Source organism: Dermochelys coriacea, chromosome 5, assembly GCF_009764565.3.
Source record: "Dermochelys coriacea isolate rDerCor1 chromosome 5, rDerCor1.pri.v4, whole genome shotgun sequence".
NCBI classification, from domain to species: domain Eukaryota; kingdom Metazoa; phylum Chordata; order Testudines; family Dermochelyidae; genus Dermochelys; species Dermochelys coriacea.
The window spans coordinates 43,544,348-43,565,715 of NC_050072.1; the positions used below are offsets into that span (position 1 = coordinate 43,544,348).

Below are 21,368 nucleotides of genomic sequence, written 5' to 3' on the forward strand. Positions count from 1 at the left end.
GAGGATGTTGCAGGTTGTGTAAATTCTTGGGTGGATGATAGAGATGTGCTCATAAGGAGCCTTTACTGTGAACCCCTTTCAGTTGAGAGGGACATGGATTGTTTGGATACAAATTCACAGATCCAAACCCCCCTTTACTGTTTTTGTCTTGGTCTGATACAAAACTTGAAGTGTCCTATTTCCAGATTGTTTGGCCAAGGTGGTGGAAATCCTTCTAAACAATCTTTTTGTATGATGCTCCTATTACAAACAACTTGCAAGATTTTAGGTGCTACTGAATCTGACCTTAAAGCCTGAACATGATTTACATCTCAACACCACTGCTTCAGCCCATCTTAAAAAGTGAAGGCAAAGATACAGACAGCAGTGTGGTGTTTCAGTGTTGCTTGTAATTATTAGAATTGGGAGCACTGGCTGTTGGGAGTCTGAAAGGACAGGAAACAGGAAGGAGGGGGGAGGAGTTGAAGAAGCCGAGGGAGAGCTACTGAGGGTGCAGCAGCAGCTTGGAAAAGAGGTTTCCACTTTAAAAAATAAAGTCCTGTTGAAGTTTGTTAGTACCTTGCCTGTCTACTACAACATTTTGACTATGAGGATGGATCTTCTGCCTCTGAACACACCTGCTCCCTTTCTACAAAGCACAGATGAGCCTCCAGTTGTTTTTACTGCCTGGATCCATATGTTTGAGACTTATCAGCTTGCAATCAGTGCTACAGAGATTTCTGAAGTAAGAAAGCGTGCTCTGCCAATCCACTGCCTTGGAGCAGAAGGGCAGCGTATATTTTACACTTTTCCCTTGAAGATGATAAATATGAGGCTGCACTCACTGCATTAAAGAACTTTTTTGTACCAAAAGTGAATGTAGTAGCTAATCGCTACAGATTTCGCAAGCGTGAGCAAAAACCAGGGGAGACTATAATGCTGTATATTGCTTCCCTGAGGAGTCTGATTGTAACTTGTGACTTTGGGAATATGGCAGATGAGATGATTAGAGACCAGCTCATTGAGAAAACAACCATGCTTCGTGTAAGAGAACACTTACTTCTAGAACCACAACTTACACTAGAAAAAGCAATAACCATTGCTACCCAGATTGAGTCAGCTACAGCTGAAGCCAAAATAATGAGTATGGATACAGGAGGCACAGTCCTGGCTGTGACTCCTTTGCAGAAAAATTCACTATTGCTGCAGACAAACAATTACAAGAGGAAAACTAATGAAAAACCGCCAAATCAGCAAATTCAAAATACAGTAAAAGCATGCTTTCACTGTGGATCCCCACAACACCTTGCAAGCTACACAGGCTGTCCGGCAAAAGACGCTCAGTCCCATCATTGCTAAAAGATTAGGCATTTTGCTAAAGTATGTTGCAGCAGCCAGTTCAATCAACAGTTGCATGCAGTTACAATACCAGATGTTATTGAGTGTAGACAAAATCACTATTGCACATGTTCCAGAACAAATAAAGTGCACGGTAAACGTTTCCGCCGTACCCTCAGACAAATCACACTCTATTCAGCTAATGTTGGACACTGGCTCAGCAGTATCTATACTACCTGATTCCATCAATTTGCATTACTTTAAAGATGTGCCTCTTACTGAACCCAAACTTCACTTGGTGTGCTATTTGAAAAACCATATTCCAGTACAGGGCTGCCTGCCAGCAATAGTTACTTTTGGTGATTGCTGTATAACTGCAGAGTTCTACATTGTCCACAAAGGCACTCCTATCCTTAGAGATTTATTGGCTGCTTTAAATCTCAGGGTAGTTAATGGACGAATTAATCTTCCTCAGGAAAGCACTCTTGTGGTACACACACCAGTTTCAGCTGGGACCCAACACCAGGTTGAGGAGAAACTTGGCTGTGCTTATGGGTTTCTGCATAAAGTTAAAATGCGGAATAATGTGATGCCTGTATGACAGAAGTTACTGCGCTTACCATTTTCAGTCAAGGAAGCTGTTTCAGAGGAACTGAAAACTTGTTCAAAAGGACATTATTGAAGAGAGTGACTCCTCAGAATGGGTTTCACCTATAGTAGTGATGCAGAAGAAGGGGGCATTCGCTTTGTGTGGACTTAAGGGAGCTAAATAAAGCTATTGTGATTGACAGCCATCCTTTTCCTCACATAGAAGAAGTATTTGCAGAACTCCGTGGAGCAAAGATGTTTTCTACTCTTGATTTGCAGAGCGCATACCACCAGGTTAGGTTGTATCAGCCCCAAGTGCCTTCCAAAAAAGGATGTAATTGATTTTGAAGAATCAACATGGAGTTCAGTGCTATTTGGATGATATTATCGTGTTTGGAAATACTTCTGAGGAGCATGACAATAACCTGTAGTCTGTAATAAACTGAATCAGCAAAAGCAGACCTCAAGCTCAATAGGTCCAAATGCAAATTTAGACAAACGGAACTCTCCTTTCTGGGGCATACAATTTCACAGGCTGGACTAAAACCTGGTCCGGCTCATATCCTGGCAATTTCAAATGCTCCTCCTCCAACAGATTTGCAAACCTTGCATTCCTTCTTGGGTCTTTCTTCCTGGTATGCAAAATTCATTCCCAATTATGCTTCTGTCATTCAGCCATTATGAGAATTACTACAGGGAAGTTCAACTTTAGTATGGACATCGGGATGCACAAGCTAGTTTCGAAATGGTGAAGACTCGATTGTACATAGTCCAGTATTTGCGCTATTCAGTCCTGCATTGCCCACAATTGTAACTACTGATGCTTCTGATTATGGACTTGGGGTTGTCCTCACACAACTTCATGGGGACAACACAGAGAGGACTGTTGCATTTGCTTCAGTAATGCTAAGGGAACATATTCTACAGTCGAAAAAGAAGCACTTGCTTGTGTCTGGGCTACTGAAAAATGGAGAACTTACCTGCAGGGCCGCATGTTCAAGTTGCGCACAGACCACAGCCCTTTGATGAAGTTGCTCACCATGAAAGGACTGGGAAGAGCAGGCTATTGTATTCCTAGATGGTCTGCAAGACTACTCTTTCAATTATGAACTGGAATATAAGCCTGGAAACCAAAATGTGGTAGCTGATTGCCTTTCTCTCCTGCCTTTGCCTTCACCAGATGGTCCACCAGAGGATGAGGATGTAATAGTTGAGCTTATTACAAGCACTCTTACTGCAGTTACAAGAGAACAGTTTCAAGCTGTTTGTTCAGCATGTCCAATTCAACAAAAACTATGGGAATTTCTGACAGATGGCTCAGTAACCCTAAAAACCTTGACCCAGTTTTGCTGCCTTATTTTAGAGTTCGGGATGAACTTTCTTTGCTCGATGGGTGTGTGCTACGAGGTACACGCCAGCTACTTGTGCCAGAAGAATTACAGTCAAAACTCATACACCTGGCACACGATACTCATCAAGGAATTGTCAGAGCCATGCAACCACTACGGGACCTGTATTGGTGGCCAGGGATGGACTCTCAAACTGAAGCACTCATAAAATCCTGTGTCACTTGCCAAATGTATGATAAGACAGCAGTCACGTGTACCCCTCCATTACAGCCTGTTCCTCTTCCTGAATCTGCATGGGGAAAAGTGGCGATTGACATTGTAGGACCCTTTGATACTGCTCCAATTTACTGTCGTTATGCGATCACCTTAATAGACTATTTCAGTAAATGGCCTGAGGTAGCGTTTACATCGCAAATATCTTCTGCTACAATAATTAAGTTCCTCTCTTCAGTTTTTAGCAGGGAAGGTAACCCCAAAGAACTGGTTTCAGATAATGGTAGTCAATTTACTTCCCTGGAGTTTGAAACTTTTCTAGCAGAGAGGAACATTTTACCTAGGTCATCCCTATATTACCCTCAAGCCAATGGGGAAATCGAACCGTTTAACAGAAGTTTGAAAGAGAGTTTGCAAATGGCTAAACTGGAAGGGCGACTGTGGATAACCTTCACTACTGATTTCTTGCAAGCATACCAGGCTACACAACATTCCACAATGCAGAGATCACCCACAGAATTACTGCATGGGAAACAGATGAATACTAAACTGAACATTGCTGGATTGGTAAAGGCACAACCTGAGGCCCCAACCGAGGATGATGAGGAAAAACAGTTGAACAGAACCAAGCAAAGTATAAGGCTTTCACAGACAAGCGGCGGGGTGCTAAAGAACCAAAGTTTTAGAGTGTGGTTCCTTCATTAGGATATAAAAACCTGGAATTTTATGCAAAGGGGACCATACATTCATAGGTGTAAGGTTCCTTCTCTATCGACTTGCTGATGGGTGGGTATGGAAGGCTTCTTATCTTACACCTGCCTATGCACCAAGAGGAGATTATGCCAACACCCACTCTGCATTGGATGACTTCACTGTAGTATCAACACAACAAGACATTGCACTGGAACCGGGGCTTGAGAGATGGCCTGTCAGACCCAGATGACCATCTGTTTGGATAAGAGACTATTATGTAGTATCTATAGTGTTTTTAGTGTAATAATTCTGTTAACAGTATAGTGCCTTGTTTCCTATTTGTTCCTGTAGTTAGAACAACAATGTTTATTGTAATTGGGAGAGTTTCTTAAGAGAGGAGGAATGTGGTGTTTAGATGTTGCTTGTAATTATTAGAATTGGGAGCACTGGCTGTTGGGAGTCTGAAAGGATAGGAAACAGGAAGGAGGGGAGAGGAGTTGAAGAGGCTGAGGGAGAGCTACTGAGGATGCAGCAGCAGCTTGGAAAAGAGGTTTCCACTTTAAAAAAAAATAAAGTCCTGTTGAAGTTTGTTAGTACCTTGCCTGGCTACTACAACAAGCAGCTTGTGGGGAATTTTCTGTGTATGTAGAGGTGATATTTTTAAATTCTAATTTGCCGCCATTGGATGGGCTGCTACTACAATCTAAATCTTTCAGCAGATTCAAAGAGAGCCTATTTAAATAAATAAATAAAATAACTTGCCACAATAATCTCTAGGGTGACCAGACAGCAAGTGTGAAAAATCGGGACAGGGGGTAGCAGGTAATAGGAGCCTATGGAAGAAAAAGCTCCAAATATTGGGACTGTCCCTATAAAATCAGGACATCTGGTCACCCTAAAAATCTCTTCCTCTAAATACTGGGTTTCCTGTCAAAATTGGTGCACCTTATTGTGACTGTCGGTCCCGAATCAGTGACATGTTGGTGTTGGTCCTGCTTTGAGCAAGGGATTGGACTCGATGACCTCCTGAGGTCACTTCCAACCCTGATATTCTATGATTCTATATTTGGTAACAAGCTGTCAGACCTAAATCTTATCTAGATACTGGAGCTTTATAAAACTGGAAAGGGGTGATTCCAAATTTATCAATGGAAACATAGCACTTGTTTCTAGTCCCGGTATGTTGTGAAATACAGTATCAGACCTTATATGTGGGACATTGTGAATACAAATCTATTTTAGATAATTTTGCTATTTTAGAGAATACTTAAGTTTTAGAAACCTTAATAGTTATAATTTTTCTTTCCCTCAATATATTGGGCTTTTGGTCTCAAGGCTCCAAGAAGGGAGGGAGAAGAATTGTTTTACTTATAGGCTATTATTTAAAACATAGCATATACAGAATACAAAATGGGTTGAAAGGCTATAAAAGCACTTATTTGGGATAAACTCCATAGCTCCCTTGTTTTTAAAGTCATGTAGCTAAAATCTTTATTCCACAAAAACCCATGTATTCTATTTTTACACTAACTTAGTTGTAACATTATACTTCAAAGATTTTTTTAACCTGCTCTGCTTATGCCATTTAAAGATCAATAAATATTATAAAATTGCTTTAGGCCCAGATTTATAAAGGTATTTAGGCATCACTGTGCTCAGCGTTGCAATACCCGACTGATTTAGGAGATTGCATCTCATTTTCAAAAGGGATTTGGGCACTTAGGAATCTAAATTCAATTGACTATTTGCCTAAATGCCTTTTGAAAATTAGATGTATGCTCCTAAATCAGCTATGCATTGCAACAATGAGCACAGCGGTGCCTAAATACCTTTAAAAATCTGGGCCTTACTTCCCATTTGACCCATCAGCAGTTGGTGGCTGGAACTGGGAATAAGGGGATGACCAGAATAGTTTCTCTTTTCTCTTCCTCTTCTTAAACTGTACTAAAAGGACCAAGTGGATATATGGCAGCTCATCCCAGGATTACACAAACCTCATATTACCATTGGTTTGAAGAACTGCTGAGGGATTTTCCCTGCAAAGGGCTAGCCTCTCTTTTAGATGCCTCAAAAATCAATGCTGAAGCACTCTTGTTTTGAGCTCCTGGGACTCTGATGCCTGTCCCTGAGTGAAGGGAAATAAAGAAATGAAACTAGAAAGGCCCTCCATGTTTTGAATGTCTTGCCCATACATTACTTCTGTTTGTCACTGCTGTTCAGTGAGATAAACTGGGGCTTCCATTTAAACCAATGTCTCTTGAGCAAAAAACACTGAGTGTTGATCCAAGCCACCTTCTAACAGGTTTTTTGTTTTTGTATTTTGTCACTGACTGTAACTTGTGCATTGTGGTGCTGATTCTATATATTTATTTCCTCAACATATGTGGTGCTGATTCTATATATTTATTTCCTCAACATGTGTAATTGTACAAGAGAAGAAAAATCAGACATCCAAAGAGCAAATAATTAAACAAAGCTGATAATAAAATACAAGCAATCACTTTTAGAACTACCAGACAGATTTTAACTACCGTTCACTGGTTAAATGGTAAAGGGAGAATGTGCTCATACCTAGTACCTCTGTAATGTGTGGTGTATGTGTATGTTCGTTTTTTTTAAAAGAAACTGGACTTCATTAGTTGGGTTTCTTACAAACGTTTCTTGTGTCAACAGAATAAATGATAATTGAATCAGTTGTAATTCTAGGCTTGATTGAATAATATTAGGCTTAGTGGACAGATTGGTGAAAAATGTTCACCTCTCTTATATCAGGCTGGGAAACTGGCAGTCTATTAACTTTAACCATGGGCAGCTGAATAATACAGTTAACAGATGCTAATTTTCTTAAGTTGCAAGCAACAAATGATGCATACATAAAACAACGTATTTTTTGGTTCCTTCTGGTAGTCATCCCAAATTGGATGTAAATAAAGTTTGTTGAGATAAGGACAATGAACTAAGGCAAAATGGTGAAGACTTTCATAATGGTTTTAAATCCATCCATAATCCCTTTATTCTCTTATTAATACTAATGGGAATTATATGCATTAATTCCCCATGCACTGCTGAGAATAGACCCTAAAATTTATAGTCTCCACATAATTTCCTACAGCTGGCTCTGGAAGAATAATAAATTTGGGGCAATAAAATATGATGCCTAGAGGCCTAGCCCGATGGTAGGATTGTAAAATAGAAGAGATTCATCCCCTCCTTTCCTTTACTGCACCAAAAAAAAAAAAAGGTACAAAGAGTCTTGAAGGAAGGTTTTACTTTTCCCCAGACTGATTTGGGCCTTAAGATCTCGGTCTTTTAATAGTGCATTTTACCCTTTTCTTTTCTCCCTAGTCTCTCCAGACAGTCATTTACTCCAAAATTAGATGTCCGATTCAAACCAAATAAAACGATTATTTGATTAATTTCCTAACAGTTTTTCAGCAGCGTAATCTACCTTCTGTTTTAAATAATTTTTTCTCCATCATTACAAGCAAAACTCATTTAAGGTGTCGTCATTTACTTTTTTCCTCCTATGTTGGAGGAGAATTATACCTTCTGTATAAAACCTCTTAAAATTTTAGACAAACGACTTTAAAAGACTACTAAAAATATATAACTGTGTAATGGATTTATTGATATTACATTAAGCTCTTATTAAAATGTTTTTCAAATACCTTATGACATGATTGAAATGTAATATATAATGCATTATAAGCTTGAATATGAAAATGTAACTCTTGAGATTGGAAAAGGAGGAAAAAAAAGCATGGTTTATGAATTGCAAAAGTTTTTTAATTAAAAAAAAAAAGAAACATCTTCCCAAAGGAGTGATCATTGTGGAAGCATAACACAGCAAAACAAATGATAGTTTTTCAGACTTTCTCTTGAGTAACCAATGCACAACCATATAAACTGATTGGACACAACCAAAAGAAACCAGAAAAGAAAATAATTTCCAAACTTTTAAAAATGTTCCCATGGATAACTGAGGCAGGAGCTGTATTAAAGGACAGGTCAAAAGAAAGAAGACATAAACTCTTGTAATTCCTGGAGATGGGTTCTCCGTAGTCACCCACATCTCTATTATGTTTGGAATTATCTATCTTGTCTGTGTGGTAGACTAGCAAGGATATCATTGGATGCAGGTCTGAGTAGTTGTGACCTGGAGACTAAACAATGTTCTGATGGGACTACAAATCAAAGCATTCCTCAGTCTCTCCTAGAAGCCTCACATCCTGGTAATATTATGCTATTTTTTTAGGGAGGCTGGAATGCAGGATGAAAGCCTGCAGAGTATGTACACAAGAGACTTCGCAAAGGATAAGCTCATATCCATCCGCAATGTCATCCATTAAAGGAATAAATGGAGAATCTGTGAAGTGATCCACTCCACATTGGCAGATGCATCAGCCTCACCGTGATCAACTGTATATACAGCTGCTGAAAGACCTAATATAATTACCAAGAACACATGACCTCAGTCCATTACTGGATGGAGGCTGTCATGCTAGGACACTGGCACTGTTTTATGTCATATACAGGCCTATAACTAGATTGATAAGGATACAATAAGTGAGAGGTATAGTTAGTGTTGGTTTGCCACAACATTCCCGCCCAACGGGAACACAATCCTTTTGAGCTTTCAATTGAAAATCAGAATGAGTGCAGTAAAAAACAAAATGGACAGCTATCACATATAGGGAAATAGTTCTAACTGAAATATTACATGGAATAAGTGGATTATAAAGATCCATGCAGGAGTTTAGATGCATGTATGTTGGGTGGTTTTACAAGGCATATTGGCAGCATGAAAGAATGCAGAAAGAAAAGAAGGGGAGCAATTGTGAATTAAGCTTTAGTAAGACACAGTCTAGGAGGAGACCAAGGACAGGGGTGTAAGCAGGTGTGGAGTGCTTTGAAAATGAAGAGAAGATTGAAATTCATGTGCAAGAATCTGGGAAGCTAGCTGAGGAAAGAGAGGCAGGGAGTGGGCAGGAAGCGTTTCTTCCACGTTTCTGCTATGCTTACCATATTGACTTTCTGATCCCAATAAGCAGAGTTGGTTGAAACTTAGAATTTCTATCCTATGGGGAATTTCTGGCATTTTGAAACTGTTATAAATCTGAACGGAAAGTCAATTTTCTGCAAAATGCAAATTCTAATTTTTTTTTCCAAGTTGGTCAAAACTTCATTTCAAAAAATCCAAAATGTTTTGTTTGCTTTTTGACTTATTTAAATATATTAAAATATAATAGAATATAAAACAAATATATTTAATTGCTGATTAGTATTGTAATTTAGTATTCTAAATGTTAATTGTAATTAGCCATTGCTATCTGATATTAGGCAATTACTATCACAATTGGTAATTTGGTATTTTAACTGGTCATTATAATTAGTTTGATAATTGGTATAATATAAATGTAGTATAACATAAGCAAAATCGAAGTGTAGGTTTGAAACAAATTGAATTGTTCCATTCCGATAGTCACAATGCTTCATTTTAATTTTTTAAAACGAAATTATGTCCCATGGAATGTTTTGATTTAGATGAATCAAGTTTTTTTGACAGAAAAACATTGACCAGCCTAGTAGTAAGTAGGTAATCTTTCTTCCTTGCCTATTAACATACAATAAAGTTGCAGATTTTAATGATTGGATGCTTATTTTATTCAACAAAATCCCCACTCTGTTCTAAGACCATTATCTTCATGTGTCTGGATATAGGGTTACCAGATAGCAACTGTGGAAAAAATGGGATGGGGGTGGGAGGTAATAGGCACCTATATAATAAAAAGTCCCCCAAAACAGTCCCTTTAAAAATGGGATATCTGGTCACCCTATCTAGTATGTTCTCCAGAGGCTGTTTGTTTCAGATATCATAATGAGGCCTCAATGTTAAACACTCCAGTCTTCTAAATGGAGGAAGTTCTCAATGTTTGACTGCAGATCAAAAAGGCAGGAATGTGTCATCTTATATTGGCAGTCATCTTTGCAAAAGAGACTGAAAACAAACTAATTTCCAATTAGAGCTTAGATTCCAGAGCACTGAGCCCAATCTTTGGGGAATTTCATCTAAAAAATCTTGGAGTTTCTGTGCCCTCAGGTAGTGCAACACAGGTAGTATACCTTCACATACAACAGTTAAAACTGTTCCAGAAGTGGACAATATATGAGTTGTGATATTGGTTAGTGCCTTTTTGCATGGGTTAAGCGTGCTTTGCTTGGGTGCATGTGTTTGTGTAAGCTCAAAACTTTGCATGCTTTAATATATTCATAGCTGCTTTTAAAAGATTTTACTGGGTTTTATACAATTAGAACACTTGCTTTCTTTTCAGTAGGTTGTGAAATCTGCTGTGCCCTCAAGGCTCCTGGGGGGGAAAAAAGGAAATTTTTTCACTTCAGCATCACGTCTATGCTTGTATCAGTGGATTTAATCATGCTGACTGTTTCATTAGCTACACCACAGGCTTTCAAACATTATTTTTAATAATTTGGGAGGTTAATCGTGCAGGAAACTCTAAAGAAAAAATGAAGTGTTTGTACTTGCAATGCAGCTACTCCACCCAAGATGTTGTTATCCTGGTCTGTTCTCTATTGATCAGTCAAAACCGTATCAATTGAAAAAACCAGCAAAGGGAGTAGACTTTATGCAGTAGCCAGTCACATACCCTTTCTCCATCTTCTGTTGTAGCTTCTTCAAGGGGCAAAGATGTCCCTGAGATGTTTGAGCAGTTCAAGAGAGTCTACTCTCCCGCCAGACCTGAGTTTCTGAATGAAACCTCATAGAATAGAGGGCCAAATATAAGCAAAACCAGGTTAATTCACAACCAAAAGGCCAGGAATAGCCCCAGAAGCATTTTGTTAAGGGGCTTGAAACATTTGGTTTGGTCAGTTTGGGGGTGTCATCATCATTTTTTCATCTAGAATGCCAGTCAGTGAAGGCTACAAAACTTGTTCTCCTCTGTGCATTTCAAACTCAGACCTTTCATGCACTAGGAAGTACCTTATAAAAATACTAAAATACAAAACAAACAACTCTCTTAATTAAAAACAAAACAAAAAAACCCGAAGAACCTGGTTTGCTCGGTTATGAGAACGGAGGAAAAAGCTGTAACTTGTAACTAAACTGCTGATTGATCTGAGGCAATATTGAAACCTCATTACATTGAGAATACGCTGTACTTTCTTACCTTGTGCAATCATGGTATATATTATTTATTTTGACAGAGTATAAGCCAAAGAAATAGCTGCTTTAATGTCTACCTTAATATGAGACAGGCTAGAGGAAAAAATAGATTTTGTTGGTGGTCCCATTTGTGATACAGGGCCAGATCTATGATGTGTTGACTTGGATGGGACTCCAAGGTGTTCCGTTTTCACAGGATAAGTTCTAAATTATAGTCTGCGTTTTATTGTGCAGGTTTTCTATAATTTGGTCTGCTGGCAAGGTAGTTCATTCACACTGGAGGATGTGTTCCCGTTGTAGGGAGGCTAACTATTAGAAGAGGGTAAAAACAGCAACGAAAGATATAAAGACTTAATATTAGACAAAATATTAGAAAGTGGGTATCTTGTTCACTTTGGGAGGTAATTATTATAACTTGTGACTTGGAAGATGATGATCCTTTGGGAGATCTGATTATCCAAAATCTAGAATCGTGACCTTGAACTTGCTTTGCTAATGCATTGAGGAAGATTTCAGGACTAGTAATGCACAACTGTCTTCTTGGCACTTTCTATTTGCAGTCTTCTGTTGTGGCAGCTCGTTTTGGTGCTAAGAAAAATAGGCAAGATACCAATGGCTGATTTACATTTTCTTCATAGCACATCTTATATAATTTTCAGAGATCAGTAGGTATTAAGGTTTTCTGAACAGAGACCTCAATGGCAGAGAGAGAAGCTGTCTTCAATACATAAGATTTTCAAGGTAACACATATAAGTCAGTGTTTGGCAATGTCATTTGAATTGTTTTGGTTGATGTCTGAAATCTGTAGAGGACATGGTCAATAGTCACTCTTGGATAAAGGAATATAAAAATGTGGAGTGCAGGGTTTGGAATGTAGCATTTGTACAAATAGAGCACTGTTTGTTTTAACCTTGAACTTAGTGGTGTCAGGAAGGAGTTAAAATTCAGCCAGCAGAAAAGACAGGAACTGCTAAGAAGCAAGGACACTGAGAACTGTAAACAATTTATAAGCTTATATGGTCAATGCCCGCACAGTAACTCAGATCTTAGAACACAATAAACCCTCCCTTCACAGCCCACCTGATATCTGTAAGTTATAATCCCTATCCCTTCCTCCCCGCCTCCTTCCCCTACAAGGTAGCCATAAATGCTTAAAGTACAGTTATATTTACTAATAAACTTATGTGTACTCATGCCATTCCTCTCGGTAATAATAAACTTCTCTCTTCTGTTGCAACTGCCTAATCTATGGCTTTCACTTGGGACACCTCTAACCCTTTTCAAGAATTATGTTCCAGGTTCCCCTCTGTTTAGGCAAAAAAATAAGCTGTCTTGCAGTTCGATGCCTGCTCATTTTTGCTCACCCATCCAAGTTACCAGTCAACTCCCTCCACCTACCAAGCAATACCCCCTCAAAAGGCCGTAAATGCAATAGGTAACATTATTCACTCTTTACTTCATCAAGGCATACTGGTTCCTTGTAAAAGTGCACCTTCTTAAGCCCAGGACTCTCCAAAGACCCCCTCTTGGGCAAATGTACCAAAAAAAAAAAAAAAAAGAGGTCATGGTAAAACATACAATCCCGGGGTGCTTCAGTCAAAATACTCTGGCCTGCACATGGTATTAGCCCATACAAATACCTCTGTAAAAGTGCAAAAAAATTCCAACATGGGTTCATAAAACCAAAATTAAAATGTATAAATACATTCATTTTATTTATATTGTATCCTTTTAGGTAACAAACGTGACTCCCCATGTTAATCCTCCTGGCAAACATACCTAATGCAGCCTCCTGGGACCTGCCCTTGGTATATGTTACACAAAATACCTGTTTCAAAGCTGGCCAGTATGTGCAACTCCCTACAAAAAACAGCGGCAAATGGGTAAAGAAACCAGACACTTGGCTTATCCCCAGACCGAACCACCTGGGTCCTATTGTGGTTACAGCTCACCTCCAAAAACATTGAGGCTCCAAGGTCTCAATCCAACTACCACAGTCCGGGAGCAGTCTTTGGCTCCCTCCCTGCATTTCACCGGACTGTAACTGGGTATTTAGCTTCAGGGAATGGAAACACACACATATAGGACCCCCAGTTTCGGAATGCAAGATCATACAATTCTTGGGTCAAAGGCCAAACCACCCAAACCTTAAGCATACTAACACCGGGTTATCTTATGCTTTAACTGCAATTAATGTTCTCATAACTTTTTTTTATTTTTATTTTTTTTTTACAAAATCATTTAAAAAACCTCAAATGCTATAGTCAACCCGGCCAAGTCACAAGCTAAAGGTCATGCTTGTGAGATGCTGGCTTGTGATCTGTTTAACATTGCAAAAAAAGAGTTAGATGTATGCCTGGGTTTTCCCCCGTCTCATACCCTTTTCTCTCCCACCCTTGCCCACATCGCAGGCATTTCTACATAACTAAAAGTAGCCTCTCTACTTCCTCCAGACTGTCCCTCCTCCTTCAATTTCCTTCTTGTGTAGCCTTCTGTCATTCCTACTCATGTGTTTCCTTCTTTCCGTTTTAAGTCAATTAAATATGTGGTTGCTAATATAGTGTAAAAATAAAGCTGTCTAAATACCTGACACCATCCCCTAACAATGCTACACTAATAACCTCAAACTATTGCACAAAAACAGACAATTACATCGTGTACTCCTGTTCTACCCTTCGCCCTTTAACCTTGTCCTCTCTGTTGTTGTGCATGTCCCTCCTCTTGCAGATGATAAAGTTGCTGTACAAGTATCCGCTACTCAGTGGTGTTTCATCACCGCTGCATCTTATTACATGTACGGACCATTACAGTGCCAGGCAACGCTTCCATGTGCCTGCAAATTACTGACTCCTTTAGCTAGGTGATGTGCACCTCCCCAGCCGTGTATTTACTGGAATAACAGCTCCTCAATAATACAACAATCTATACCTGGACAATACACCGGTTCAATACAATACTCTGGCCAAGGAGCTACTTCTCAAAGTGGTCCTGGCTGCTGTCTCCATTTACCACCGTTCATAACCACGTCACCAAAGGTCGCATTCAAGTCCAGCTCTCCAATCAAACCGTCACCCAACTACAAAATTTTACTCGTAATGCATCCTACAGCCCCATCTCCTGGTAAACAGTTGTCCAAATAACAGTTGCCACTGCTTCAATATTTGTGTTGCTAACCTCTCTTGTCATATGTGGGTACTTTAAACACACGCTTAAAAATCTTACTATGTTTCCTACCTTTACACCCTTCCCCCAATTCCCCTCTCCCTCCCACCTTCCTTGGGCAACTCTAAAACAAATCATATATATCAAAGTATTTAAAGTATTAACTTTATCTCACTTAAAAGTTCAATTTGTCGAAAGGAGGGAATTGTCAGGAAGGAGTTAAAATTCAGCCAGCAAAAAAACCAAAAACTGCTAAAAAGCAAGGACGCTAACAACTGTAAACAATTAATAAGCTTATATTGTCAATGCCCGCCCAGTAACTCAAATCTTAGAACAAAATAAACCGTCCCTTCACAGCCCAACAAATATCTGTAAGCACTCATCCCTGCCCTCGCCCCGCCTCCTTTCCCCGCAAGATAGCCATATTTGCTTAATGCAGTAAAATAACCTCTCTAGGTATGTACTGTTCCTATTTTTATCTTTGTTTAGGGTTCTCTCTTAATTTGTAACTATCTGTCTCTGTATGTACAAATAAATGCAAATAAATTAATAAAAAATGTATATAACGAGCCACGATGGCACCATATTTTAAAAGCTGCTTGTCAGTCTTCTCAGTACTGAAAATAAACTCCCTTCACTATTGTCTATGCTTGTCTAATTCTTGGGGGAAAAAATCTTTTTGCCTAACAGTGGGTTGTTTTTGTTTTGTTCTGTTTTTCCCCTCCTCAATTCCATTATTCTGGATGTTTGTATCAGCTACTGCATTTGTAGTGTTTCTGGGGCAGGTCCAGTTATCAGGACATTTAGCAAAGGGAATATGCAGTAAGGAAAACTTAGCTGCTAATGGGTGTACTTCCCAGATGACTAATGAATAAGGTAAAAGATCTCCACTTCAATGGAATCCTGCCTCACCAAGGTTTTTGTGAAAGAACCTAACATTTAGAATGCCTATCTGAGAAACTAAAATTCTAGATAAGAGTTTATCCTTTATAGTAAACTATGTGTATTGGGCTTCCTCTTTTGTCACATCTAGGGCTTAACATGATCTTTCTTTACATTGTCAGGCAGGTATCTGCTTCCCAGTACTATTGCACAGCAGTTGTGGCAACCTGCAGAAACCTCCAATCTTGTTCGTATGCGTAGCCAAGCGCTTGGGCAATCGGCTCCTTCACTTACTGCTAGTTTGGTGAGTTACATTTTCAAAACAGAAGACTATTTTGTATGCAAAAGTCCTATGCAATATTATGGTTGAGATTTTATGTGTACAAAAGTCAATAAGCTGCATTTTGTTGTCTCTAAAACCCCCAATAACTCAGGCCTTTCACATAATTGTGAATTAGCGCACAATCATAATTGTGGGTTACTATACATAATACTAATAAATATGTGCGGAGTAGCTGAATTACTTTTGTGATGAGCTGTAACTTTGAAAGGCGTTACTTGTTTACACACACAGTCTCAGCTGAAATGTTGCATTAATATAACTATTTGTGTTGAAATGGTCGATCTTGAAAGAAGGCACTAGAACGGCCTAACCTTTCTGATGGGCACCTATTGAATCAGTTTTATAGTTCATGCTTTCCATAGGATTCTGCACTCAGGAACACTGTTCTGCAGTGTGTAAAGTATGAACTGAACATGCAATTCATTGATCATGCTTTTAAGTAAAGGTAGGGGGAGGGATAGCTGGCCAGGCTGTATGGAGGGTCTGGAGCAGTCAAGGTTAAGTCTGGCTTTTCCTGATTCATCTTAACTTGCCTGCATTGTGTTTCAGTGCGCAATATGCTGCTTTGTGCTGGTATATATTGCATTTTGTGAAGTGTTCCAAAAAGAGAAAAAGAAAAGAAAATCACGTACACCCCAGGCATAAGATATGATTTTCAATCACTTCATTATAAACCAAGTTCTGTCAAAAATGTCAATGATATTTATCCTTTTCTAGAGCTAATTCCATGAGAAGTATGTAGTTTTTGAAGAGAGGGAGCTCAAGTTGATTCAAAACAGTAGAAAAGCATCTAGGGACTTTCCTTATCTGGAAGTTCTTATGCTCTGTTAAAATTATATTGGTTGTTAGATTTATCAGCCCACCTGTATTTTCCACTAAAAGTTCATTCTAATGCAGAGAAACAACAAGAGAAAATACACATCAGAAATTTAATTTCTGAGCTTCTGAAACTCTCTCTCTAGCATAATCATAGTGATGCTAATACTGGCAATAAAAGATAAGTACAAAGATGTTATTCCTTGGCACTTTCCATGCGTAGATCTTCATGTGCTTTACTGACGGTAGTGAATTAAACCTCACAACACTCTTATGAAGTAGGGAAATATTACCTTCAGATTAAAAAGGGAAACTGAGGCACAGAGATGTTCTTGCCTAAAGCCTCCCAGAAAGGCATTGGCAAAGCTGAGCCTAGAACAAAGTTTTCTTGAGTTTCTTCTGTGCTCTAACTACCAGCCAGTGTTGCCTTCTGAGAACTCTAAATCTCAAAAGCAAAATGTTCTTAAAGATGGTACGCAGTAATCAAGGCACCACAGAGCTTAAAGTAGTCTGCATTGAATAAATATCAATAACTACCACAAAGTTGCTATTTGCAAAACTGCAATTTCCTCCTATGCAAGAAAAAGAAATGACTGAAACACAAGGTAACAGTGCTGACTGTTGGTAAATGCCAACTTTTTTTCCACCAATCACTGTACTAAAAGAGAGTTAATTCAAAGCCTGGAAATTTTCGTAGAAGCAACATAGACATAGGATGGAAAATGTTAACTTAATAGCTACAGGATTTTTTGTTTGTGACCTGCCTGATTCAGATTAGGACATTTAACAGGGATAATGATAGAAAAGGGAGCCAAAATGGGTACTGTATGTACAGGCTCTCTCTAATGTGCTTGCACAACATCTATCACAGTTGAACCCCAATTTCTGTAGGGATAGCTACAGTAATGCCTTCTAAAAGAATAAATTCTAGAATATTCTCCTCAAGGACCATAGATGAAATGGGTGTAGTGCTGGGCTTTTAATATTTCCCCCACTCCCCCATTATTTTACAATTATTTTTCTGCTTTGTTCCTTTTCAATCAAGCCTCAGAATGCAAAGTAGACAAATTCTTACTGCCTTATTGGATATTATTTTAATGCCCACATTTCTCAGATCCAGTAACTTGTATTTCTAATTGGAAGGAAGAAGGGGTTTGGAATGAGGGAGAAAGACGGAAGAGTCCCAATTTCTCTCATTGCTGGATCACAGTTCGCAGTGAGAACTTTTTTTGGGAGCCACTGTGAGAGATGAAAGAAGTGAAGCAACAGCCTTCTTAAAGCCTCTTTCTTAAATCTGGAGATCTTCTGTGAGCCAGTCAGCTACATTCTTTAGCACCGAGCCTTATAGCATACTAATAGTGATTTCTCATTTTATGGACAGGAAGGGTTTTGTTGATTACAGCTGTAAAAGGAAGACTAATAAAAATTGAGCTTATTGATTTCCATTCAGTGACCTTATGGTGATGCTTAGCATTTGGTCTATTTGATAGGGTGGGGCCAGGTGTATGAATATTACTTAAATGAATATTACTTAAATAAATAATAAAGAAATGTCAGTAGAGTGTTTGCTGCTTGATGCAGTCAATTGATTTTTGTTGTTGCAATATTTCATAGTAGAGCTGTACAACATTTTTTTACAACTGTTTTTAATTAAAAAAATGTATTTTTGCGGGCCTGAAACTATTTGTTGAATTTGATAAATAGCTTTGTTTGATATTTTTTTTTAAAGAGTTGAAGTGTTTCATTTCAGTTTTACATCCATCAGGGTAATCTTACTGCCCCACCTTTTTAAAGTATTGGAAACCTCAGAGAGCTGCAGGTTAATAACCCCTGATTCTTTGGCACACGTAGCTTATTAGACTCCACATTTAGTATAAAAAGTGGAAGTAGCTGTCTGAGAGGAAGCTAGAGGTTGGGGTAGATGACACCAAAGAAGGAACCCAGAAGCAGTATGGTGTGAAGTGAAGGTTAAGGTTATGAAGTGAAGTGAAGTTAAGCTAGAGCTTTGAGTTACACTTTTGAATTACTCATTTTATTAATAACCACTTTAGGAAGTAGAGACTTTTTGATATCTTATGATGAGTCAGTAGTTTGTTTCAGAGTAGCAGCCGTGTTAGTCTGTATCTGCAAAAAGAACAGGAGTACTTGTGGCACCTTAGAGACTCTAATAAATTTGTTAGTCTCTAAGGTGCTACAAGTACTCCTGTTCTTTTTTTAGTAGTTTGTTTGGAGCAAGATGGAAACTTCCAGGTTACAGACCCATATGTGGGTAGAGATAGTGCTTGTTTAGCAGTGTGTATTCATTAAGAAATTGAACTTCATTCCAAAGAAATTTGTCTCTGCCTGTCACATTGTCAGTAGAATTAACATGTCTATTTAGCAAATACAGGAAGTTAGAATCATGGAGCCCTTATTCTATATCACTAAAAACTGAGGCAAATGGTTAATGCTATTGGGCAGGAGCCGTTAAATTTCAGTGACTGGGAAGATACCCACTTTTCTTTTTAAGTGGGTGAAGATAATGATTTCATGGCTTACGTTCACCTTTATCTCTAGTTGCCCCATATGATGTATTATTTAGAGTATTCTAGTAGACACCACGAGTTTCCAGTATAATTAAAATTGCAAATCAGTTTCCTTTATGACCACATGTTTGCACATTCATGAGTAAAGGTCTCTTTAACAGTTTCTGACTTATGGAAAGAGGGGAAAAATACAGTTCGTGCAGAGTAAAATCGAAAGCTACATAGTGATTCCTCCTGGTGGAAAATGTTCAGTCACATGTGCACTGCTAATTAGTGCATGCTCTTCAGTTCAAGGATATGTACTGGGAAATAGTGACGCTTGCTCTTGTACACGGAATCTGTCAGAGGTTCTAAGCTCTGCAATCAAATATCGTGCAGACAAGCAGCTTTTAAGCTACTTCCAGTTTTTTTTTTTAAACACCTAGGAATTAAGCGAGTGGGAGTGTTTAATGCAGTGTTAAAGCTGAACAGTAAATATATAAAAGTCAGGAATTGCAGAAATTAAGGTTCCAAAAGCAATGTTAATTCACCCACATTTGTGCAGCTGAGTAAAACATTTGAAGTTCTATTTTTGCATTTTTTGACACTCTTGCAAATGTCACTATGTGACTTACACTTGTGTTAGCAGTGTTTTGCTTTTAATACAATACTTAAAACCAATGCAATCATGGTAATAATTTTTATTAACACATTGCTATGTTTAAATGATCATGAAACAGGATTCTAAAGAAATACAATTTCACAGGAAGTTCAGTCAGTCACATTTTCTTTGGAGTCTGTATAAACTTTGACTTTATCACCAGTCAGCTTTTACTGCACTTTCTTTTTCTTATAGCCACACACTTCTTCCTTTCTGTCTACCCACCCTCATTTTTTAAATTTGTGCCTGACTGTAACCTTGTTTATCATATCTGCATAAACAGGATGCATTATGTATGGCAGATCCAAACAGATTGTACCGATGGCAGGGATTATTTTAAATTTATCTAGGCATCGAGAGCTGCCATATAGCAAAGCTAATATAATGTGGCCACAAACACAGAGCTTCTCTAAAACCAGCTTTGTCAGTTGTCACAATGACCAGTGTGACAGTTTGGGGGATCTGTCTATGTACAGCTTATGAATTCTGTTTGATATTATGAATAGAGCTTGGTGAGAATCTTTCACTGGAATGATTTTCCAGTGAAAAAATCCTTTTCACAACTACCACAGGAAAAATTCAGTTTTGCTGAAAAATGTTGGTATTCCTACAAATGAAAAGTGAAATTGACAAGGGCCTTCCTGGTGGCCTTCTGAGGCTTACTGAGGCAGGAGCCAGAAACTGTGGCTGGACCCTACCAAGGGGAGCTTATAAGCAGACTGATACCAACACAGCAGCCTGATGAATGTCCAGCAGGGACAGCTCAATCAGGGCTGTGCCGATTTTGCAGTAAGACTCCTGTAAAAAGGTGGTGGTGGCAACATGGTAGTAGAAACCTTGAGCAAAGGGGTACAAATATTTCCTTTTCATAAGGCTCAGTTCTCTTCTTGTGCATGTGTTCGTAATGCCTATTGACGTCTGTAGATGTATCCAATGAAGGAATTTGGCCCTAAATGGGAATAAGGCAGTTTTATTTAGTAAGGAAACATTTTTTTTAGGTAGCCTGCTAGTAACCTTATGCTTTTATGCTTGAAATCAATGTTACTTTTTTGTAATTAGTATGGAAGTATTTCATCTCTTTTAAGGGCAAGTCATCCTGCCTGAAGTAATATGAGGCTTCAGTGTGAAGTTATCTTTTGACTACAAGAAGCACATGAAAAGCCTTTATTTGGATCTATGTTCTCCTTATGTGGAATTGTTCATTATTCTTCCAGCCCTTGATGTACCAATATTGCTGCTATGTGTCTTGAACTAAGTTGTGTTTAGTGACCCGGATCCTTAGTTTTCTTGGACTATGGATCTTTGATGTTCTTATGCAATATCTTTCAAGAAATTTATCTCTTTCAACATCATAAACTGTTGAAGAGGAATTAAACTTTTTATTTTAGTACCAACAATCTAGTTAGGAATCCTCCATTTTTGCACAAGCTGATTTTCTATGAATTCCAAAAAGCATCTTCCTTTTGATAATGGCAGAGGCAGAAAGGGAGTCTACAAGAGTATCAATTGACCTTTGACAATGAATTTGCCTCTGTCCTTTATATATTTCAGCATCTCTCTGGATGTTCTTGGTGTGCTAGTTTCTACCATTTCTAAGCACACGCACATTTGGTAAAGATTAAAATCTGTAACTTCCCTCATTCATTGCTTCAAATA

At 38.5% G+C, this 21,368-nt stretch overlaps 1 protein-coding gene across 5 annotated transcripts in view; it reads left to right on the top strand.

Moving 5' to 3' along the window:
- Window positions 1-21,368, top strand: part of MAST4 (microtubule associated serine/threonine kinase family member 4) — a 467,048-nt gene that overhangs the window by 126,451 nt on the left and 319,229 nt on the right. For all 5 annotated transcript variants that reach the window (XM_038401943.2, XM_043514212.1, XM_038401944.2 and 2 more), the window contains exon 3: window positions 15,571-15,692. In XM_038401943.2, the coding sequence (XP_038257871.1) occupies window positions 15,571-15,692 (122 nt within the window). The remainder of the gene's footprint in view (window positions 1-15,570; window positions 15,693-21,368) is intronic.